We start from the raw sequence: 25,117 nt of genomic DNA, 5'->3' as shown, positions 1-25,117 counted from the left end.
GATCCCTGATAAGGGGACAGGCAGCCTCACATCTCTCTCTCTCTCTCTCTCTCTCTCTCTCTCTCTCTCTCTCTCTCTCTCTCTTCCTTCTCTCTAAAAATGAATAACAAATATCTTTTAAAAAGAGATTTAAAAAATAAAAATTTATTCCTTCATTGTTTTTTGGCTCTTTCTTTCAGCCATTTTTGCCAGAAGATAAACTCTCTGCCCATGCTCAACAAAGTAGAGGTTCTGAGATAGCATGAAAGCCATACTGATTTTGACTTGACACATTCTTTTCATTTTTATTTTACATGCTTTATTGTCCTTCCTTATATCAGAGGAATGTGTCCTGAGCTGCTTTTAATCTGGAGGAATGTGACCATGGCTTAGGGACATGTTTTGCTTTCACATTTGGAGATGTTTTTCTTCCTTTTGAAACTCTAACATTTGCAGATTTTCTTGAAATACATTATGGTCTTTCTAGATCTAAATATCCTGATATGTCACTAGGAAATTCATAAAAGAGAGAAATATAGAAACTAACCCTAATGTTATAGCTTATTTTTCTTCAAGAGAGCAAATACTGCGTTCCGCTGGTACCATCTTAGCCAATTACCCATATTTTCCTTCATAACACGAACTGTTGGTTACTCTATTGCATTCACATATTCCAAATAAGAACAACGGTACCTTTTTCTTTCCAGTTCTCTTTCCAAACTTAACTGACTGGCTATATTTTTGTTCATTTTGTCTAAAAGCACAGGGATCAAATTTAAATAAAAAAAGGGAATTTTCATATGGCTAAAATTTTCATTTATATTTGTTCAACTTAGTAATTAAAGATTAAACATTTTTCATATTTATTTCACATTAATATTTCATATTAATCATTTTTTCTTTGATCTTGATTCTTTTTTTGATGATGTTTCATGCAGCTTTAGAACCTGGAACACTGGAAACCAAACCTTCAACAACAACATTAGGTAATGCAGTTACTGAGTGACCTCTTTTCCTGACTACTTGTGTCTTTATTAACAGGCTCGAATTAATGGATTAATCCATTAATATTCATTTTTATGTGTGTTTTCTATTCTTACTCCCAGAGAAACATTTTTAATCTATAGTTTTATCAACTGTATCTCAATTTTAAAATATACTTTCCCTGAAATAATTTTTGAATTCAAACTATATCTTGATAATTTGCAGATTTTTTTAATGCTAAGTGCAAAACTTTTTATTTGACTCTTAGCCCAAAGAAATTTTAATTTTTATCCCTAGTGGCTTTTGAAACATAACTTTTCTCATGTTCCTATTGAACAAACACTTTCAAAATTTTTTATGAGACTACTTTCTCTAAGCTACACAGAGTTCTGGATTTTCCATCTCAAAATGGATGAATAGGGGGGCTCTTGAACAGTGATTGTTTATAAATATTTGTCCAAAAAATATAGTTGAAGATTCACTTAAATGTCCAAAAAATATATAATTGAAGATTCACTTATTATTTATTGATAGAAAAGTGCAAAACAGAAGGGTACATATTCACAATAAACCAAAGAGTTTAAATGCGCTTCTAAGGTGTATGTAAAATTGTCTGTCCTGTATTAACTAGCTAATTTTCTTTCTTCAGCTCCATCCAAGACCAAAAGGCCAAGTCGTCGCCCCCGCCCTAAACCCACACGTAGTCCAGATGTGCCCAAGTCCAAACCCGGTAAATGTGATGTTGAGGGTTTCAATTAACACAGAAAGTGGAATATGATAGCTTCTGATAGAGTAGCTACCTCCTACCTAAGTTGATGGACTTTAGGAACCACTATAGTTGATATTTATATTTAAGTATCTGTAGTAACCTTCCATATTCATGTTACACGAATATACATATTTATATTTTCATTTACAGATACACACAGCAATAAACTGACTCACTAAGTGTATTATTAAAGTAGGGCACCCTTATCATCTTACGGAGGATGCATATTCATGGTAGATGAGATGTGGCAAAGCAATAGGGAAAAGATGAGGGAAAGGGGGAAATAAAAGGGAGAATCGCATCCAAATAGAGCACGCTGGTTAAGTAAAGATTGAGGAGTAACGTTTCCTTCCTCAAGATGCTGCTTCTTGATGTAATTATTCTTTTTGATGTTTCACTTCTATAGCGCTGCAACCTGCTACGGTTCAACCGGAGCTCTGGGTGCCCACAATTGGTAATTCTACTCTCCTCCCACTGCTCTCACATTGTCACTTTTGCTTTTCCTAAAATCCACCCAGGCATGACTGCATTTCTGCCAGATCACCACAGTTTTCATTCCATGCGTCGCCTCAGTTTCCTATCTGGGTCTGAAGAACCTGAAGATAGGAGACTTCTAGAAGGATCCTGTGTGCTTGTTTAAGGAAGCTCTGTGGTCTCAGACACAACTTCCTGGTTTCTCACTAACCCTCTGTCTTTCCATCCCACGTGTCCTTGTGTTGAAAAGACCATCTACTCTCTCAGATAGACGCTTATGTGCTCATCCTGAACTTAACAAATGGCAATATTTCATTTCAGTGCCCTCATCATCATTTCATCGATTTACTCATTCAGCTTGTATGACATTCTTTCTTTTTAAAAGCTGCATGAAATAATGGCTTTTCCAGCTTTTTTGTTTCTTTGAAGAAAAAGTTTGAGTATGCTTTGATAACTATAAGGACAAATACTATCCTTGGTCTAGGATCCAATATAAACATTGGATGGTCTGTAACTTGAGAATATTAGATGGCCCAAACTTGTTTTATTGTTTTTAGTACTAATGCTGTTGATGATAATTAGTTCATTGTAAGTTCTCATCATTCAAAATAAATCTATCACTCACTACTTTACTTTAGAAAATTTCAGAAATCAGTAGCATTGTATATAATTTCAAGTGTTAGAGATTATTTCCCAGGTCCCCTCCTAAGCAAGTTTCAAATTTCTACCATATTATTTTTATATATAATCAATTAAGTAACAGAATTATTACACTTATCACATTTGAAATTATTTATGTAGAAAATAAATATTATTACAGCTCTCATTATTTTTGCTCAAAGACACCTTTTGAGCATTTCTTGAAAAGTTTTTCTTTTGGACATATTTCCCATTCTTCCCACAACCTAGGAGCTAATTTTGCTATATATTCACTGAAATTATATAGTATATTTGCTCGAGCATATGTGTCCTTAATTCTGACAGTTCTAGCCATGATCATTTTGCTAATTTAATACCTTTTTCTTTAGCATCAAAACCATCCAAAAGACCTAAAACCACACACAGACCAGACGGACCTCAAACCCAGCCTGGTAACCACTACTTTCAGTGCCTTGATTTATAACTAGGAAAAAATTGTGTAAGTAACATTAATCTTGACATTCACAGCTCTCCTGTGACACTAATTATAGCACCTTTTTTCCTTCAGATTCAAAACCACCAAAGCCATTACTTCCTAAACCCCAAACCACAGCAAAACCAGATATGCCATCAACTAAATCCGGTAAACATAAATTCCAATGCTTTAGTTTAAGAAGCTCTTTCTTTGGGAATGTTGCTGAAAATGTTTACAGTTTATTATATCACATAAAACATAGAAACCCAAGTACCTTGATTTTGTTCATTATTGTCTCAAAGTAATCACACTAATGTTTAAATGTTAAATGAACAAATCAGTGTGTGGAAAATTAGTATATTTTATAACTGATACTGACAGATACTGTTTGCTTAACCCGTTAAGCACCAAGCTTGTTTTGTCTTCCTTTCCATTTCAGTCACTGGAGACTGACAGGAAGCTTAACATGTTAAGGAATTTTTAGGCATGTTCTCTGAATCTGGGTCTGTAATGAATGGGAGCCTGGAGTTCTGTTTCTGGACCATTTCTGAGAGCGCTGTGAGTGGCCACTGCCAGGCAGCACTTGGGAGGCTGGCACTGCGTTCTTCCTTTATGGGCACACAATCAGAGCTTGGCCTCCTCTCAGATACCTTATTGACATTTTAAACAGTAACTATTTACTAAGCCTAAGCGATTTCCTCCCAAATAAGGAGATATTTATATAACAGTTCTGAACATTCAACTGTTTTGCAGTTGAAAATTTCTCCTAAGATTCCCATCAGTATAAAACTCTAACTTACTAAGAGCATCTCTCATGAAGCCTATCAAGAAGACAGTTTATATCACTTTTGAATTTATATCAGGTTCTCTGGCCTCTGAATTAAGCATCAGTGGCCACCTAAAAGTTTAGACATACTGCTTTTATCATTTTTATCTGTTTGTTTTTGTGCTGCAGGCTTTGAGCCTGTTACATCGGAGGCTGGAGCTCCCTCCATAACCATAGGTAATGATGGATGTCTTCCTTCTTGGTCAGTGTTTCTCTGAGCTTGCTGAGTCTGAATCTTGTGTAAACGGTTATTCACCATCTTTTTCATTCATTTCCAACGTTGTTAGGGACCTTTGTAACATAGTGAGGCCATCTGGCATCTGCTCAGCTCACAACCCATGAGTGTTACTCTTCCTGGGGTAACCTTCGGAGGCATTCACATTGCTTCCAGCACTTGATGCTGTCAGGAGTCACAGGGGCTCTCTCCATCCATCCTTTAAACCAGGAAATTGTTGAGATCTCTGTTTTTTTGTGTATAATTTATAAATGTGGGAGGGGACCAATGAAAAAGCTGTTTGGGGCTTGATGCAATTCATAATTATTCCTTTCTTGACAAATCTCTTGCTTCCTTGATTCCATACTATTCAAATACAAGTTGGATGAATGTCAATTTTCTGTTGAAAAATTCAGCTTATGATGCTGAATTCCAAACAAAATAAGAACCCCCCTTTTTTGTTTGAAGGCAGTCAGTTTTGAATATGGTTTTCATCCTATTGTTCTCGCTTTCTCCCTCTCTTCTGTCTGCCATGTTTTCCATTCGTTCAGAAAATGTTCTCAGATGTGGCTTCACCCAACTCAGTGATATGTATCTCGGACAGTCCATAAAAAGCAATCTTCATATAATTGCTTACAGGGTTTTTAGTGATAAAAATGTTTTAATATTATATTTAACCTTCTGAATTTAATAAAAAATAGAGACTAATTTAAAACTAGAGTTAATAAATCTTAACTTCATCTCTATGCATAATGTAATCTTTACAGAATTCTAGGCATCCTGTTTATCCAGACAAAAATTGAAGTATTGCTCTTCAGAAATTTTTCTTAATCATCTGTTTCTCACTTAAATAATTATCTCCTAATTATTCATTTGAAATAAATGAATAAATAAGAAACAGTAAAAAAGTGTAACACATTTATTCTGGAGAAAGGCAAAAGTTTAACTTTTGTATAACTGACACAGATTTTTGATAAACAGACTAAGATTTTAAAAAATTATCTCTACTACCAATATTCCTCAAAACATATATTAATAATGATCGTAAAAGGGTTTCAGATACAAACAGAGGTTTTTATAATAAATTTTCAGAGTAATATAGAGATCAGACTAATTATCTTTTTGGGGGGAAGGGGCAAGTTTCTAGTATAGTTGGAATCAGATAATTAAACAAAGTAAAAAAAAATAAAATAAAAGCTTCTCATTAGCCTCATAAGGATTCAAAAGTGCAAAGTGTGTGACTATCTTGTGAGATAAATGGATACCAGAGTACTGTCAGTTATTAGAGAACAAATACTATTTTTCCAGAGTTTAGCACTACTTTTTAAACATTACAGAGCTAAGAAGATTTATTTTCAACGTAAATTTTTCCCTGTGTTTCTTAATCTCCATTGCTCATTGTATTGCTTTTGGTCAGTTCCTGCCACAGACATTGAACCTGAAACTCTGAGAACTGATGTTCCCTGGACAACATTAGGTAATGACCTCCTATGTCTTGAAGCAAGTGCATTTTCTGCCCATTGTCTGGCCTCTTCCATTACTATCTCGGTCAGGGGCTTTTCTCTTTCCGAGGATTTTTCTCATCATCCTCTCTTGTCATTCCACTAGATCCTTCACTTTGTATTGAAGATGTCTAACCAAATTACTTGGTTAGAATATAAGCCTATTTGCAACTAATGCAAAGCATCTCTCTCCCATTCTATCCAGCTTTATTAAAACTTTACAGAGCCTGTGAGTCTGCTCAGTGTTCGGTGATTAAGCTGAATTTCAAATACAATTCTGTCCCATAAACATAATTCATAACTCTGTGTAAATCAACAGAAAGTTGTTTAAAAATATGCGGGGCACTTTTATTGTCTACCAAGGATTTTAAGTAATGAGATGTGCTTTTCCCAATCATGTTTCATGGGATGTATGCCTAATTGAAGTTGTAGCTAAGTAAAGTCCCCCAGAAGCTGGTGAGCCTGGGTCCCTCTCTAACTTCACAAGTACATGCTGCGCTCTGACTTCCTGTGGTCAGGGTCATTGTTGAAAATCTTACTCTAACAATAATAATAATGCTTTCAGAATAACATTACTCAAATAATGTTATACAGAGTTTTTCAAAATAAATGTTAGGAGACTCCACCCCCCCAAAAAAGTATTTTTTGCATATGGATGACAAAGAAATTATTTGAAATAAAGAGGAAATTTTCTCAAGACTCAAAGAAATCTAGCAAAATTTTAGAAAACCTAGAGCCATGTATAAATCCTTCTTTAGTTTCCAGAGTTATTTGATATTGACCAGTTTCCTTTCTTCAGCTCCAAAAACATCAAAACCACCAAGAACACGTCCTCGGCGTCCCAAACCTTCAAAACGTCCAAAACGTCCAAAACCTCCCAAACATGAAACCACACTGAGCCCAGAGGCACCTGCAACCACACTAGGTAAATATATGACTCCTGGTGCCTGTGGGACCTTCTTGGATGTGATACTGGATGGCAGTTAAAATTGCCACCTAATTGCCTCTGTGACCCTTAAGGGTGAGGGCCCTCACCAATACCGGTGACTCCCTTACAGGGCTTGGTATCTTCTTGGTGCCTATGTATCTATTTACTTCTCTGACCACTGAGTTACATTTTTCTCTGTGATTCTGACCAAGTACATTTTCAAGAGAATTTGACAACTTTTTCCCAGTGTTTAACATTTCTTTTTAAAAGTATTTTTGATCATTTCTTGCTACAGACATTGAACCTGTTACTCCTGGGACATCTTTAGGTAATGATTCTTTATGTCCTTCAGCTCTATCTACTGAGCCTTTTCACATTTGCTGTCAAACTTACCTGTGGTGCATGCTATATAGATGATGAGGTCCAAATGCGTCATCCGTTACAGTATTCATCTTAAAATCGAAACAGCTTTCTTTCTAACAGAAATGGACTTAATTCAGGACAGATGTCTTTTCCATATCCCAGCTTGAAACTGCATCCCTGTTTAAATAGTACTGCTTGTTAGAGCTGAGGTCCAAATGTGTTTATCTATCTGTCCCTTATTGAGACCACCAGTACAGTATCAATTGTAATACCATGAAGTTTCTCTAAGTATCTCACTTTCTACATTCAAGTTCTACGTAACTTTTTTTTTATTTTGTTGATGTTTCAGCAAATTTTTTATACTATAGTCTAGTAAATTACCAGGTGGAAAATTTGTCCAAGCCTAATCACTTTAAATTATTATTAGTAAATACAGGGTAGTTTGAACTCCTCTCACACCATCATAGTTTAGCAGTGATTGTAATCAGTTTTAGATTAAGTGCATTTCAAGAAAATGAGAGTTTGTCATCTTTATTTTTTAACATGATTACAATGTAATTTTTAATCTCTGGAGAACTCTTAATTATAAATGAAAACCTATTAATATACTAAAGAAGAAAGTTTCAAACCAAAGTAACAGTTTTCTCCACTCCAAGAAATTTTTACAAGTTTTAGAGCCACTTTATATCATTCTACTCAGAGCTTATGGAGCCATCAGCACTATATTAATACTAATTTTTCTTCCTTCAGCTCCAACAACAACAAAGAGACCCCGTCGTCCATATCCCAAACCTAAAAAAACCACACCCCATCCAGAAGTACCTCAGATTCCACTGGGTAAATATGTGGTTTCTCATTTAAGGAATCCCATCAGTCCGCCCAAGTTGGGACCCTAAATTCTATGCACATAATTGATACATGCCCTATATATCTATTAAGAGTAAAAGCTACTGGTTAGGAGAGCATGACCTGAGTACCCCATGCCTCCTGTGTGGGAATTTTCTCCATCAATGTGCCTTTTGCTATTGGAGTCCATTCATGTTAAAGCTTGCTCAGTAAAGTACGAGCCTATTACAATCAATTCAACTACTTTCGTTAATCCCTTCTAAACCCCCATAACCATAGTAGCAGTTGTGATCTACATTAGAAGTAGGAGCATGTTTTATTTCCCCAGTCAGTTGGTAATACAGTTGTAAACAAAGGCTGTTCCTGCATAAACCAGTAGAAAATAACATAAGGCAGCATGTTTATGTGAATGTAAAATAACTTCTCAGATGGTGCAATTACTGTATGCTAGGAGTGTGATAAATATTTGGAACAGAAAAAATCCAGGATAATTAGAAAGAAATCAGAACAGAATTTGGACTAGTGGAAGACAAGCAGAGGATTGTTGAAGCTGGCATACCAAACAGAGGATGACTTGTTGATGCCCTCCTGTTAAATGGGCTCATGGGATGAATTAAGGGGGAGTCTGGGCCCTAGCCAGTTTGACTCAGTAGATAGAGCTTCGGCCTGTGGACTGAAGGGTCCTGGGTTTGATTGCAGTCAAGGCACATGACCAGATTGTGGGCTCTATCCCCAGTAGGGGGCATGCAGGAGGCAGCCAATCAATGATTCTTTCTCATCATTGATGTTTCTATCTCTCTCTTCCTCCCCCTTCCTCTCTGAAATCAGTATATATATATATATATATATATATATATATATATATATATATATATATATGTGTGTGTGTGTGTGTGTGTGTGTGTGTGTGTGTGTGTGTGTGTGTGTAAAGGGACTCTGGGATATCTACTCTAGAGCTTAAATTTGATCCAGTAGGCTTTTTTAGAACTGAAGACGCCTAGCATATGATACCCAAACTGAGAGGTTGTTCCTCATCTTATTTATATTTTGTGCCATTGTTTTCACTATGGATTAGTCTCTTAGTGAGTATAGTCCCAGCTTCCTTTAGGGCTCTCTGTTGTATGTGTGGTAGATAGACTCTAGGGTGGCCCTCTACTTCTCACCCCACTTCATCTCCCACCCCCATAGTTCCTGCCTCTAGATGTTAAAGCTTTTGTGTAATTCATCTTTTCCATCCCCCTTCCCCTCCCCCTTAGAGGCATTATTTTTACTGGCAAGATAAATTTTCTGACATTTCATTAATTCACCAAAAAAATCTCTTTGGTTTCTTTTATTGTTTTTGATCAGTTCCTGACACAATCTTTGAACCAGGTATTCCTAGAACCGAGGCTCCTGGAACAACACTAGGTAATGACACATGTTCACCAGCATCTGCTTTTCCTGCTCATTTCAACCCATTCCATCACCCTCCCAACCATGGATCTTCCTGCTTCGCGGGACTTCTGTGTCATCCTCCATTGTCATTCAATTACTTCTTAATAGACTGAAGAGTATTAAAACAACTCATTTGTTTTCATGAGTCCAACTATAACAAGCATAACCTATTTACAGCTTCTGGAACAAAAACACACTATTAACCAGAGATTTTCTCCCTTTAGCTCCCAAAGTGCCTGAACGAACTCGCCGTCCTCGTCCCAAACCTAAACCCTCACCAAGTCCGGAAGCTCCTCAGACCAAACTAGGTAAATGTGTAGATCCTGGATGAGGAGTCCTGGCAGCCCAGCCCCGTGGGGTCCAGAGAAAGGGAAGGGACAAGTCCGGCTCAGCGGCTGCTTCCACTCCACCGTAGGCTTGAGAACACGGTCAGAGAGGTCTTAGGTGGTAGCCAGACTCCCTACACATTGTGAATCTGAATCTTCTAAATGTCTATTTAACTTCTTATTTGATTCTACTCATTCTTTAAATATTGAAATTGTATCATGGACTGAAACAACTACAGAACAGCATATGTTTGGGCAAATTGGAAATTATTTCTTGATAACTATAAAGGTTGTGTAAAACATAGTAAGGATCACCAGGCCAGTGTGTCAGTAGATGAGTATCAACCAGAAAACCAAGAGATCACGGGTTTGATTCCCAGAGCACATGCCTGGGATGGAAGCTCAATTCCCCAGGGTGTGCAGGAGGCATCTAAACAATGATATTTCTCACTCATCTACATTTCTGTCTCTCTATTCCTCTTCCTCTCTCTCTCAAAAAAAAAAAATTAAAAAATCAATAAAAACGACATTTTAAGAAAGTCGTAGTAAGGATCTAGAGCCAGAGTTAGCAAACATTCCCCTCCCCCCAAAGGGCTGGAGTAAATACTTGGGGCTTTGGGGGCTATTTTTTCCCACCTTTTTTTTTTTTTAACAACCTAAGATAGGGTAGAAAAATAATTTTTTGCTCTCATGGGCTGTTTGAAAACAAGCCACAGACAGGATTTGGTGAAGGGGGCATAGTTGTGGGGGGAAGTTGGATGAAGAAGTACAGAAAGGAAGGACATGTGGAGAAGCCAGGGAGAGGAAGCAAAGGCTTCTCAGTGGTGATTGGAGCATTTCATTGAGATTGCAGCAGATAAATGAGCCTATTGGGCCAGTTGAAAAGGGATTTTGAATGTTGGCTTTGGGAGTTTGGATTTCATAAGAATCATCAGTATCCATGTATGGTCCAGCTTTTCCTAAGCACTGGACAGAAGGATAGATACCCTGCTACCTTAGTCAGAATAGGTGCCCCTTATGCTGTTCTCTTAAGTATTCTGGTGGTCTCTTTCAAAGTTGAGTTTTCAGCAAGATAGGTATGGTCTACTTTGATGCATTACTTAGACTAGGATCATCAAAGTGAGTGAGAGTCTTCAGGGGCACTTCATGGGAATAATTATCCTGAGTACAAAGATGGTCTCAAAATGACATTGGTACCTGAGTGCAGAGATGCCATATCCCTCAGCTCAGAGGGTTGGTAGTGTTTGCTTTGTACTCTAGACACATGATTACTTTGGTACAATTCTTTTTGAAGTGAATGTTCTGAGATTATAGAAATGTTTACCATTTGTTATTCTTTTTGGTCAACTTTTACTCTAGTCCTTGAACCATTTACTCCTATAAAAGAGGCTCCAGGGACTGCATTTGGTAATGCCACTTTCTGACCTTCAGCAAGTGCTTTCTTTGCTCATTGTCACACCTGTTCCACTTTGTTGCCATTCAACTAAATTCTTCAACTTAAGAGCTGAACAAGTTACCTCTTGTTCTTAAGAGAGCCATGCCTAAATCTAGTTTGGAATAGCTTCTTGCCCTGTACAGTACTTTAACATTTTTTCATGCCACCTTACATTTTTAGATTAACCAGAGTGTTCTGTTAAGGTAAATTACATATATTCCTGATCTTGGTCTATGCTAACAAAAATTAGGAAAGTTTTATTATTCATTCTTTGTACATATACATTTTTATCTACCTGTGTTTTTTTTTTTTTGTTGTTGTTGTTGTTTTGTTAACATTTTTGTAGTATATTTTTAGTGAGTTGCCTAACAGACAATGTGATCAAGGCTCATAAGTTTAAATGGCAAGCTCCATCCTTATGACTAATCTGACTCTCCCTTGTTCTCCACCATAGTTTAGAAATGATTCTTGCCCTAGTGGATAAAGCATCAGCTTGCAGACTGAAGAGTCCTAGGTTCTATTCTGGTCAAGGGCACATGCCCTGGTTGTGAACTCAATCCCCCAAAAGGGGTATGCAGGAGACAGCCAATCAGTAATTCTCTCTCATCGTTGATATTTTTATCTCTCCCTCACCCTTCCTCTGTGAAACCAATAAAAAAAATTTTTTTTAAAGAAATGATTCTTAACATTTTAAATGTAATCAGGGAACTCTAAGATAATGTGAAAAATACCAATCTGATTCCCTGAATTAATAACTTTATTTTTATGTCAATTTTTCACACACGCATACACACACACCCATCTTCAATAACAAAAGAAGATACATTAACATAGCAGGAGAAATTTTGTTTATACTAGAAAGATCCATTTCCTGAAACTCAAGAAAATCTATCAAGTTTCAGAAAACTTTAAGATGTTTTTTCACAGCCATAAACTTTAAAGTAACTAAAAATTATATTTTTTTCACATCCCAAAACATCCCAATGGACATGTCATTCACAACACACACTTAAGACCACTCCATGACCAGATGCATCTGAAGCTATACTAGATAAAAGCAGGGTCCTTGGTTTAAAAAGCCTGGGAGCCAGTCATTGGTGGAGAATGTAAACTCAGATACCCCTTGGAGAGGGAATCATGAAGTCCTTCCTCCTTCAGGGTTGTCAAGGAGTTTATGTTTGGAAGAGACATAATCTTTCCTCTAAGTCTGAGTAGTAGAGACACGTTTTACTTCTCAGTCTTCAGGCTAATTAAGCAGAAAAACTTTTCCTGCATTAAAAGCCTAGAGAATGAGAAGTCAGGGTGTTTGCACAAATTCAAGATTTTTCTTGGACACATAAACATTAAGTGTTAGATGCATCATATAAAATCTTGAAGAAATGAAAATCCATTTTGGGCTTCCGTAGAGTAGGGATATAGTTTGGACCTTGATGTCACATCAGAATTTACACAAATGGAAAGGTGAGAGTGAAGAAAGATGAAAAGATAGGGTATGTTAGAGGCAAACAGTGGGGGAAGAGATCTTGCTGCTTCTATCAGCCAGGGTATTTTTGTTGGTGATTCTGCATTTGGATGACACCGTGAAAGTTGGAGGAGGCTGGTGTTGTTCTCATGGGCATCAGAAATGTCTCCTTTCTGCACTGAATTGTGTTGCCCCTTTATGGGAGGGAACAGGTGCTGAACAGTGACCAAAAGTGATGACTAGCTCCTGAGATGAAAATATTGAGAACTATAGTTTGGCCAAATCAGGACAAAGAAAGTTATTTCTCTTTGTATTCGTTTGCTAAAGCACCATAACAAAACACTACAGACTGGGTGGCTTGAACAACAAAAATCTATTTCTTACACTCTGCAGCCTAGAATGCTAAGATGGAGGTGTCAGCAGGTTTGATTTCTCCTAAGGTCCCTCCCCTGGGCTTGCAGATGACCACCATATTGCTATGTCCTTGCATGGTCTTTTCTCTCACACAAAGGCTCTTCATCTCCCTCTTCTTAGAAGTACTTTAGTCCTACTGGGTTGGGGTCTCACCCATCAATTACCATTGATTGCTTTTTTAAAGGCCCCATCTCCAAATACAGTCACATTGGGAGTGAAGGCTTCATGTGAGTCATAGGAAGACATAATTCAGTCCATAACTACCTTCATCCAGAATTTTTAAAAATTATTTTAAAGGCGCTAGGACACTGGAAAATTCATTTTGAAGTAATGCAGCTCTTGAAACCTTTTTTTTTTTTATTTCTATTACTTCAGTTCCTATTAGAGAACTCACACCTGTTACTTTTACAACTGAGACCTCTGGGACAACATTAGGTAATGCCTCTGCCATTCGCTTAGTGTTTTTGCTGTTCATCGTACAGTGCACTCATTCTCCATTCCCATAACACTCCTTGTTCATGAGACAGCCTGCATCCTCCTCCATTGCCATTCAAGCACTTCCTTCATCTGAAGAATGCTGGAGCCTCTTAAAAACAAGCTTCCTGTTGTTTTTACGAGAGCAGGCATGAACTTAGTCCAAATCATGAACCTGTCATGTGGTGCCTTTGAAACTGTCATGTTATCTTGTGCTTCTTTGAACAGTGTTCTGTGTTAAAGCTGAGTTTAAAACAAATTTGGATCTATTTCTTAACTTGGCTGATTTTCAATAACAGCTCCAATGTTCCCTTGGGCATCTAAGTTTCTAGATTTTGTTTAAAACTATTTGCATGTTATTTTTGTTTCTTTCTTGGTACTTGAAGTACTGATATATTTGGTTACTAATTTGACAAATAAGGAATTGCCCAAATCTGAAATTTTAAATTACACACCTCTTCCTTAGTATGACCCTAACTTCCCCTCCTCTTGCATCAGAGTTGAGCACTCCTTCTCAATCATTTTTTCCCAGTGAGAAAATGCTCTGAGAATCTGATTCCAAGTGTTAATTTTCATGACCTGAATGTGTGATGAGGTTGCCCCAAAGTACCCTCCATGACAATAAGAAGACACATTGGTATAAAATGAGTAAAAATTTTAAACTACAGACAACTTCCTGCAACTTTAGGAAATCTAACAGGTTTGGGAAAAACCTCCCCTTCGTGTAAAAAGCCATTAGAACTAGAGTAACACAAGTCTTTCCTTTCTTCAGCTACCAAAGCACCAAAAAGACCCCGTCCTCCACATCTCAGACCTAAATCTACACTGAGCCCTCAAGTGCCTCAGACCAAGCCTGGTAAATGTGTGATTCCTTGATTTAAGGATGGGCCCTAGTAGCCTAGTGAGAATGCAAAGCAGTGTCAAGCTCTTATTTTCTCTAAGTGTGAGGTCATGAGGCAGAGTCAATAATGTCTCCTCCTCCCAGGTGTCAAGGAGAATATGACTGTGTGAGATAACGTGTGAAAATATTCTTTGATATGCATTTAGTATATTTCTTACTATCAAATTTTATTCAAATCTTAAACTTCTCTAGCAAGCCAGTATATTCAGTTCAAGTAAGTAAACAAATTGTAGGCCCCTTTTATATACCTGAACTGATATTGGCAATTGTGGGTGATTTGTCAGCTGCAGGAGACCTATTTTATTTCTAAAACAGTAAAGTTGAATACATGTTTGCATAATACAAACACTAAATATTGATCTTGTAAAAGAAAAGATCAATGTAAATTGAACCTTGAACCCATTACAGGATTTGAATGAATGGAGGGAAAAGTGAACCAAAAGAAGGACTGGACATATACTAGAAGATAGGGTAGGGGTTGGGTCAGCCCTGAGGGTGATCCAGTCTGCCTGAAACAGACTCTCCTACTTCAAAATAATCAAAAGGGTCCATCTAGACAGAGTCGAAAGAGGATTTTGAGGACCTGAAACAGGAGCTTTGACTTCATACAGAGACATCAACTGTCTCATCTTTTTCTGGGCTTAGGCCATCTGGCTGAGTATTATAGACTGAGTGACTATGTTTATTCTGCTCTCTTATGTACCATGATTTGAACAGGGGACTCTGGATTCTTTCCATAGATGAGTTCTTGGAAAGATCAATATAGTACACTTCAATGATTAATTTTTATATTTATTTCAAACTTACAAACTACTTATTTATCCATGTTGACTTAAACATTGTGAGTATTCATGTTCAGTTTCCATAGAAGTAAAAGTTGATCAGATTTTTTAATAGACAGTTTCTTTTCTGTGTGTATATTAGAAAATACATGTAGGGTTTTCTATACCCAGAAGAATTTCATGTTGACTTCTTTAAGATACCAAGCTAGTTCAAAGGCTAATCCTAAATCTGGCTGTGAATATAATTGGGCCAAATCTTCAAAGAACAAACATCTACTCTTTTTCTCAGTTATTTTTTTTGTTTGTTTCTATAAAAGTACTATATACAAGTAAGATTGTTTCAATGTGAATGTTCTAAGTTTTCACATATTTTAGAATCTCTTTGGTTAATTGTGTTTTTTGGTCAGTTCCTGCTAGAGTCCCGGAACCTGTCACTTTTAGACCAGAGGCCACAGAAACATCATTTGGTAATGATACCCTGTGTTTTCAATAAGACTTTTCCTGATTATTGTAAAATCCAGAGTTTCATCTTGCTTCATGTAACAATAGTGTCATCCTTCATGGTCATTCATTTATATTCTTCTCAAAATTATGAAAACTGTTTTTAATTGAATTTATTGGGGTGACATTGGATAATAAAATTATATAGGTTTCAGGTATACAATTCCATACTACATCATCTATACATTGTAATATGTGTTTACCACCCCAAATCAAGTCTTCTTCCATCACAATTTATCCCTCCTTTACCCTCTTTTACCTGCCCCCACTCATCTCCCTCCTTCTGGGAATCATCATTTGTCTGTGTCCGTAAGTCTTTATAGAAGGATGAAGAGATTAAGCAAATTTATGAAAACTGTTAAAACAAATTACCTATTGTTTTTAATAGAACCAGTCATACATAAACCACATTAGAACATTTATTTGCCATATAACCTACTTGAAGTTGTGTCATGTCAGTCTTTGTTTTATTTAAGCAATGTTTGTAGTAAAACTGATTTTCAAACATATCATGGCTTCCTACCTCTTATCTAGACAAAAAAAGCCATTAACAGCCATCATAGGGCCAAGAGGACCCATTATTGCATGTCTACATTTCTAACTTTTTTTCTATTTGCATAGAATTGAGGGTTTTTTTGTTTGTTTGTTTGTTTCTATTTAATAGTTGTTTTGTTTCTATATGATGTCCTTATTTTAATAGCTATGTAAACATGTGCCCAAAAATGAAAGATTAAATTATAAATCTTAGATTTAGTATGACCTTTATTATCCATTAAAATTTAGGGACAGTTCTTAACCTTTTTGTTGCCCAATCAAACTGTCTTATGAGACTTTGATTATAATTGCTTATCTTTATTTATTTAATTTAAAAGTATTTTTTGTTTTCAAATAATTTTCTATGATAAAAGAAGATATAAGAGGAGTATATATATATATATATATGACAAGAATCTCAGAGTAAAAAAGCGAATACCTAACAAGTTGTGGAAAATCTAGAGCCATGGTTTGACCTCTAATAGCATCCAGAACAATAGATAATGTAGTTATGTAGTAACCCAAGAATGTCTTCCTTCAGTTTCCAAACCACCACGACGGAAGGGCCGTCCATGTTCCAGACCAAAAACCACACCAGGTTCTGAAACACTTGAGTCCAAGCCAGGTAAACACATATTCCTGGTTTAGAGTCCCAACAACCTAATCCAGCAGGATCTCAGGAGTAATAGTTGGAGCAGAAAAAGATAGATTAAGAGAGAGTGGAGCTTGAAATCACCATAATACATGGATGAGTAGAAAGATGGGGAGGAATAAAATCAGAAAGAGTGGATACAAATAGAGACTAACCAAAAGAAAAGGTCTAACCACAATACTAGTAAAGAGAATGCCTGACTTCAGGGTGGTAGTCAAAGATTTTCTGGATCAAGATCAGTCCATGGACTTTCATGGTGGTGTTCCTTAGGCACCTGATAGAGCCGTTGAGATTTGACTCAGTAGACAGAAAACTCTTCTTTGCACATGAAGGCATGCTCTTTCTTTGCTTGGAATAGAGGGATTCACTATCTGATTCATTATGCGGAGACCTCAGTGTCTTTCGAAAGATAAGTTCTTAGCAATACTCACACATCCCACTTTGGCTTATTAGTGAGATAATCAAAGGGGGTGGGGGGAGATAAGAAAGTAAGTACCTTTAGAAGATGCTGTATAGTTCTGGAAACTATATTAGTAAGATTCATTTTGAATCAAACATTGCATTTTCCTTCATTAAAACAATCATTTGGTTTACTTTTAATACTTTTGATCAGTTTCTACTACAGACTTTGAACCAGTAACGTTCAGAACTGAGGCTTGGGTGACAACACGAGGTAATAACACATTGTGATCCTCATAAATGCTTTCCTTCCCGTTGTCAGACTCATTTCATCAACGTCGTAGCTACAAGTTCTTTTGTTTCTTAAAGCTTCATTGTCATTCTTTCTTGTTACTGGTTTATATTCTTCATCATAAAAGTATTGAAGATTTTGATTCTTAAAACAAGTTATAGCTTGTTTCTCAGAGAGCCATGCATGAACCTAACTCAAGTCATCTGTTACGTATATAACCATCTGAAATTGTTCTATCATTTTGTGTGGGGGTTTTTTCACCAATGTTTGTTAAAGCTGGGTTTAAAAGCAATCATTTTGACTCTAACAACTATTATGGTGTCCAGGAGTTTCTTTGTGGATCTAGAGATATACTTTTTTTAAACTATGTGATATTTGTTCTTTGATGGACATTTTAGTTGATTACGTGGTCTTATTTAGTAAAATGTCAAAGTTTGTGTTTGGGTATCACCACCACAATAATATTTTAGCAGTAATTCTTACCCTTTTTTTCAGCAGAAGAGTCATAAAAATGATTCTTCACTTCTTGAGTTAGTAACAATTTTATAGTATATGACTTATTTCCAATGAACTTCTAATTGTAAAAGAAATACTATTATTATAATAGGGGTGAAAATTATAAATTAAAAACTTTAAAAGACACATTTCCTAAAGTATAAGGAAATCCTATAAGTTTTAGGAAATTGAGAGCCATGCATCATGCTATCCATAACTTCTGAACTATAGACTTTATAGTAACTGAAGGTTTTCTTTCTTCAGCTCCTAAGCCATCAAAACGGACCCGTCGTCCCAAACATAAACCCACACCAACTACTGAGGCACCTCAAACCAAATTGGGTAAATGTGGGTTTCTGGTTAAGGGACTGGGTCCTAACAGCTTTGGGGAGCCTCAAGTCGATGCCCATGTGGGAGTGATAGCCCCTGTGAGCCCTCTGAGGGTGAAGGCACAAGATGATCTGCTGTTCCCATCATTGAGTTAGCAAAGGAAATCATGGTTGGGGGAGACCTGTGTGGCAGCTGAATTCCTTGTGCTTCCTGCAAAAATATCTTCTCTTTTAATAGATACTTTATTTACTTTTTCTTATTGCATTATATTCTTTTATTAAAGATAAAATATCTTAAATAGAACCAAGCATTTTTAATATCTAGTTTGTTCTTTTTGCAGAGGCTGTAAGCATCTATGAGCAAAGAGAGAGAAGTTTGTGAAGGATAGGAGTGAGGAGTTAGAAGCAAGTTGGGTCTTAAAATCATGAAAAAAGGGGGTCCTGCTTCTAAATGGTGATGATAGTGCTGGGTTTGGAAGGGTCCATAAGAGTAGTAAAAGAAAAATCTTTGAAATTATGATTCAGAAGTTTGGATCTGACCCTACAAGTATCACAGGATACCCCATTTTTGTGATCAGAGAGGTACTCTATTGGGCACCACTCACTCAGTGAATGTTCTTTATCCTGATTTGTTGAGTGCCTATTTCCAAAATTGAGCTTTCAATGAGATGAACATGGCTCACTTTGTTTATTCTTCTTTCAAATATAAGCGTGATTTATTATATGATTCTTTAGATATGCTATTTTCTTAAAGCTCCCACATTCTGAGTGCCAGAATGGTTACCAAAATATATCTACAATATATAATTAAAAGCCTAAGTGACCATTCAACTATTTGACCACCAGGGACAGGCACTTAACTCACTGACCACCAGGGGGCAGATGCTCAACACATAGGCATGGAAACATGGAACAGACTGATGAATTTCAGAGGGAAGGGAAGAGGATTAGGGCCGGAAGAGATTAACCAAAGATCTTATATGCACAGATTTGTGCACCAGTGGAATCCCTCATCCTGGCCTGCTGGGATTGGGCCAAAACCGGTAGTCCAGCATCCCCTGAGGGGTCCCGGATAGCAGAGGGCACAGGCCAAGCCGAAGGACCCCAACAGTGCATGAATTCGTGTACTGGGCCTCCAGTATTTGATAAAATGTTTAAACAAGTTTCTAAGAGCAGTTTTCTATGATAGTTGGAATTAGGTACTTACAAGTATCATGTTGACTTTATTGAGATACTTAATCAGATTTGTGTTAGCCTATGACTGACTATCTCATAAAAGAACAATTACTTGGCTATATGGTGGCTGAGATTTTAAATAACAAGTATTTAATTTCAGAAAAAAGCAGAATTTAAAACTGCTTACACCTCTTAAAAAAATATTATATGTGTAAGGTTAACTTGGCTGACTCTCACAAGTGTTTATTTCATTGCTTTTTGATTAGTCCCTATTACAGATCTTGAGCCTGGTATCCCTAGAACTGAAGCTCCAGAAATCATAGGTAATGAGAATGTGTGTCCTTCAAACACTGCTTTTCCTACTCATTGTCATACCATTGTAGTAACAGGTTCTCCTTCATCTTAAAACCATCTCAACATCTTCTGTTGTTAATCCATAACAGTCTTCATCTTGAAATTATGTTTAGCTCTATGTCAAGCTATCTGTTGAATTTAAGAGAACTGTGCATAACTAATTTCAGGACATCAAACTGCCATGTAACTTCGCAACATTGTGTCACGTGATCATGTGCATATATTTAAACAGCATTGACTCTTTAAAGCTTCATTTCAAGCATGAATTTCCATCCATTCCTTACTTACACTGCTATGTCACATCAATTGTGGAAATAACATTATTTCTTTTTTTATTGTATTAGTATCCGTGTGATTGTACTGGTAAATATATTATTTCAATGAATAATATTTTTAATTAATTGTTAAGATTTTAAATGTGTAAAGTCTTGAAAGTTTAAATGACAGGCTTATGTGATAGAGTAGTCTAACTCTTCTGACAGAGTTTTAAAATGTTTCTTAACTTATTGAATCAATGACCACTTTAAAATTTTGACGAACATAGTCCATTTACTATGTATTGATCCTTTTGTTTTCAAACATATGAACTCATAATTGTACTGTGGTTGTTTAAATTGTACTAGACAAAAATAGTAGGCATTTATGTCAATTTCTACAGAGGGCAAGTAGACTGATGAAGGCTTTTCCCTGTAGAGTTAGAAAAACATATATATTACAGATGTGCAAAAAATAGTCCAGGAGAGTCTTCCATATTAGCAAAAGTCATATAGTCAAACATCTTGTTAAGCCTAGTATTTAGTACAGTACAATGCTATGTGTAAGGAGAAAAATGGGTATTTGGCCATTTGGTTAAACCTGCAAAGAACAAGAGTCTCTTTTCTCTGAGTTTTGAAGTTAAAAAATTGACTTCTGAAATTAGTCATCAAATGAATTTCTAAAATTTCTTTGGCTTATTCTATTATTTTTGGCCAGTTCTTCCCACAGACCTTAAACCTATTATTTTTCATTAAGTAATGATGTGCTGTGCTTCTTATCAACTTTTTCTCCCCATTGTCTACCCATTCCATCATCATCATAATCAAATTGTCATCAGCTTCAAAGGACTGTCTTATCATCCTCTGCTGTCTTTCGACTTTATTTTTCTTCTTCTTAAAAGTATTGTAGCAGGGACAGGTTTGGCTCAATGGATAGAGCGTCGGCTTGAGGATTGAAGGGTCCCGGGTTCGATTCCAGGCAAACCTTGGTTGCGGGCATATCCCCAGTAGGAGATGTGCAAGAGGCAGCTGATCGATGACTCTCTCTCATCGATGTTTCTAACTATCTCTCTCTCTCTCTTCTTCTCTGTTCAAAATCAATAAAATATATTAAAAAAAAAAAAAGTATTGTAGATTCACCCTAGCTATTTTGGATCAGTAGATAGAGTGTTGGCCTGTGGACCAAAGGTGCAGAGTTCGATTTCAGTCAAGGGCACATACCTCAGTTGCAGGCTCCTTCCCGGCCCAGGCCTTGGTCAGGGCTCATGCTGGAGGCAAATGATAGATGTGTTTCTTTCACATCGTGGATGCTTCTCTCTGTCTTTCCCTCTCTCTTCCACTCTCCCTAAAAATCAATGGAAAGATATTCACGGGCAAGGATTAACAAAACAAAAGAAAAGTATTGCAGAATCTAAAAAGAAGTTACCTAATTTTAAAAGCTATTCATGGACCTAAATTAGAATGTTTGTGTTATTTGAATTTTTGTTATGGATTTTTGTTTAAGCAGTGCTCACATATAAAGCTAAGTTTCAAATGCAGTGGGTAATATCTGTATCTTTTCTAGACTAAACTAAACATGAACATAACAATTGCTATAGTGCCATGGATTCCTTGGCATATTTAAATTTCTTGGTGTGAATTTAAGACCACATGACCTACAGTTTGGCTATAGTCTTTACCTTTTTTTGAAATTAAGACTCTTCACTCCTTGACTTAATTTTTTGTATTTTATCTCTCAAGACTCTTCAGTAATGAAAAGAAATTAACAAAATAGGAGAAAATATTTTAATTTTAAAAGTTATATACTTTAAATTTCAAGGAAATATAACATATTTTAGAAAATCAAGAGCCTTATTTCCAAAACCACCTTCTCTAGAGTAATCCAAAATTTCTTCCTTCAGTTCCTAAAACATCATAATGATCTCATCTTCTACATCCCAAACAGATTTTCCAAAGCAAGCTTTCATATTAATCAAGAGTCAGAAAAATCAAACACCTTGAAAAACCTCATGTTGACCATAAGATGTTTAACTGAGTTCAAGAAATGTGACTACCTTCTGCAATCAATTATTCCTAGCTACAGTTTGACCAAAACTTTAACAAGAAACTATTTATTTCTTGTCAATTCTAAGGTTTAAAAAAATTGTTTGTCATTTGAAACTAATGTTTTGAAAGAAAAATTAAGACTTTCTATGTGTGTTTAAACTTTCTAATTTTCATGTTGTTGCTTTTGGTTAGTTCCCACCACAGGCTTTGAACATGTTATTCATAGTTCTGAGGCTCCAGGAACATTAGGTAACTATTTTTATGACCTCATTAAGTATATTCTTGCTCATTAAAACCCATTCCATCACTGTCACAGACAGAGTTGCTTTTGCTTTCTTAGACTACTATTGTCATCCCATTTCATACTTCATCGTATAAGTAATCAGGATTCTTAATTCCAGCGTTACCTATTGTTTTTAACAAATGTCCTTGGATCCAGTTGAGGACATCTATCTATTATGAACCCCCCTTTAAAACGTTATTATATGATTCAGTGAAGAGTCTGAAGATAAAATATACCTTAAATTTCTATTTGGTATTTAAATCTCTAAAACAATGTCATCTAAGTAACATGAACTTTCTCTGAACAACTTTACTTTCTAAAAGGTCTGTTTAATATTCTCATTACTCTCTTTCTATTTTAAGGAATGAGGATTCCTTGTTGTGTTAAATTATCAAAAAATGTTGCTTCCTGGAAGTGCAAATTCTAATAAATATAAATTACAAGCTTTGCAACCTTTGATGAATTTGTCTATTCCTTATTCTCCACCACAGTGAAGCAATTGTTCTTAATCTAAGTAGAATTTCTCTACTATGTGTATCTAATTATGCATGTTAATATTTATTTCTTTAATCAATACATTTTATATATTAACTTGAACTCTAAAAGACCCTCAGTGATGATAAGGAACAAATTCTATTAGTATAGTAAATTTTCTCAAACTTCGGAAATAAACTCAAGAAACTCTAATATGTTTTAAAAACATAGGTCCTATGTATGTTGGTGGTTGTTTCTAGACCTTCAAACACTGTAGTGACCCAACATCTTCTTCCTTTAAATTTAAAGCAATGGAGTGGGCAAGAACCCTCCTCTCAAACTTGAATCTTCCTGACGCTTCTCCATTGAAAACAAGAAAATCTATGGTTTCTGGTTTAAAGAGTCCTTCCAGCCCATTGCAGTCAGGCCCCAGGAGTGACAAATATATATTTTGCTAACTTGCACTTCTCACCTCTATACCTTCTAAATAGGAAGGTGCAAATAATGGTTAGCATGTCTACAACTGCAGGGTTGACCAGAAGACTCAAGGTTGGGAAATCTATGTGGTAGCCAAATTCATCTCGTGCCCTGCATAAGGATTGTCTCTGACAAAAGATCTTCTTTAATTTTACTCATCTCTTTTTAAAAGGTGCTGCTTCTTTGGTTTAGCGCAACAAACATTTCCTTGGCCTCTGTGCTCTCAGCATCATATTAGCAGTTGAGTGGGGTGGGGTGGGGAGATCAAAATAAGAGTATGTTTTACCTTTTGAACAGATGATAATATAGTTATGGAAAAAAATGTTCTCAAGTTTTTCTTAGATATAAGACAATTTGCTTATACAAAAGTAGCTTGTTTAATTGAGTTGTAATAATATGCAGAGGAAATATTTAAAGGAATCAAGGATCTATGTTAGAAAATAGTTGGACTTTGAAATAACTTTAGGGTTTGAATTAGTAGATGGAAGGGAGAGAACAGCAAAAATAAAACAAAAAGTCTCACCCCCTATTTAGGGGACCCAAGAGGGCAGTCAAACTGAAACGTAGAACAAAACACTCTTAGCTGATACTGAGCATTTTGTAAATGATACTGTCATGAAATCAGCTGAAGGAAGCTCTTAAAAGCCCTTGTGGGAATTCGGATTCAGATGCAATAATTAACGATAACCTGATTTTTTTCAAATAGGCTGTTCCTTTTTGGAAGGATGCTTTAGATCAGGGGTCAGCAAAAATTCTTATGTGAAGAATTAGTGAATATTTTAGACTTTGCAGGCCATTCAGTCTCTGTCACAACTACTGGATTCTGCAATTTAGCTTGAAGGCAACCAAAGCCAATATGTAAATGATATGTAAATATGCTTTGAATCATCTTAGTTTGTAGATTTGTCTTTGTTCCCATAAAACTATATTTGAATTTCATACTATTTTTACTTGTTATGCAATACTGCTGCTCTTTTAAATATTTTCCATCATTTAACAATGTAGAAAACATTCTTAGCTCTCAGGCCAAGCAGAGGAGGACCATCGTTTGCCAATTTCTGCTTTCAATAATGTATATCTGCATGAGCTCTCCATCATCCTGCTATTTCGAGGGTCTTTGCATTTCAGTTCATTGCTACCCTTGTCTAAAACCTATGAAACAAATTATACATAATTGACAACTTAGATCCTCTTCTTTCAGCTCCTACTGATCTTCAAACTCTTATTTGGAGACCAGTGACATCACCAAGCCTAGAAATGACACAAAGTCAACCTGGTAAATAGATTGTTTTATTTATCTGGATATACTGTGAGCTTCAAGGGATTAGCTTCAAGGGTTGTATTTCCAAATATTTAAAATAAAATAAAAAAGACACAAAAGAATGCACATTAACAACTCTCTATATATTGTATAATGCTCTTTCCATGATTGTATATTGGTATTAACTTGGTAATGCATTATGTTTATGTTAGTCATGTTACTCAACAGTATAGAAAAACTTACCTTCATTTCGCTGTTTGCTCTGTTTCATTTTAGATAATAATCATGTATCTGATTAAGTAATCCGCAAAACCACTTAAAATAACTGATTTTATTCTTTATCCTTGTTTTTCACTGACAGCT

General features: G+C 36.0%; 1 protein-coding gene across 36 annotated transcripts in view; it reads left to right on the top strand.

Annotated features, from left to right (window-relative positions):
* The window catches only part of ABI3BP (ABI family member 3 binding protein), a 237,401-nt gene that overhangs the window by 142,024 nt on the left and 70,260 nt on the right, over window positions 1-25,117 (top strand). For 8 of the 36 annotated variants that reach the window (XM_084875404.1, XM_084875411.1, XM_084875410.1 and 5 more), the window contains 21 exons: window positions 918-965; window positions 1,613-1,693; window positions 2,139-2,186; window positions 3,235-3,297; window positions 3,414-3,488; window positions 4,276-4,323; window positions 5,778-5,837; window positions 6,662-6,787; window positions 7,086-7,118; window positions 7,904-7,990; window positions 9,347-9,406; window positions 9,658-9,741; window positions 13,446-13,505; window positions 14,317-14,400; window positions 15,635-15,694; window positions 16,804-16,887; window positions 17,528-17,587; window positions 18,365-18,442; window positions 19,872-19,928; window positions 22,452-22,508; window positions 24,695-24,769. The exons of 1 other annotated variant lie outside the window; for it this stretch is intronic. In XM_084875404.1, coding sequence (XP_084731530.1) covers window positions 918-965; window positions 1,613-1,693; window positions 2,139-2,186; window positions 3,235-3,297; window positions 3,414-3,488; window positions 4,276-4,323; window positions 5,778-5,837; window positions 6,662-6,787; window positions 7,086-7,118; window positions 7,904-7,990; window positions 9,347-9,406; window positions 9,658-9,741; window positions 13,446-13,505; window positions 14,317-14,400; window positions 15,635-15,694; window positions 16,804-16,887; window positions 17,528-17,587; window positions 18,365-18,442; window positions 19,872-19,928; window positions 22,452-22,508; window positions 24,695-24,769 — 1,428 coding nt within the window. The remainder of the gene's footprint in view (window positions 1-917; window positions 966-1,612; window positions 1,694-2,138; window positions 2,187-3,234; window positions 3,298-3,413; window positions 3,489-4,275; window positions 4,324-5,777; window positions 5,838-6,661; window positions 6,788-7,085; window positions 7,119-7,903; window positions 7,991-9,346; window positions 9,407-9,657; window positions 9,742-13,445; window positions 13,506-14,316; window positions 14,401-15,634; window positions 15,695-16,803; window positions 16,888-17,527; window positions 17,588-18,364; window positions 18,443-19,871; window positions 19,929-22,451; window positions 22,509-24,694; window positions 24,770-25,117) is intronic. 27 more of the 36 variants (XM_084875408.1, XM_084875414.1, XM_084875432.1 and 24 more) reach the window with 26 other exon arrangements.

Source organism: Pipistrellus hanaki (genome assembly GCF_964339955.1).
Source record: "Pipistrellus hanaki genome assembly, chromosome: 2".
In the NCBI taxonomy this organism is placed as follows: domain Eukaryota; kingdom Metazoa; phylum Chordata; class Mammalia; order Chiroptera; family Vespertilionidae; genus Pipistrellus; species Pipistrellus hanaki.
The sequence above is the reverse complement of the archived record's forward strand: the minus strand, read 5'-3'. Positions and strand labels throughout refer to the sequence as shown.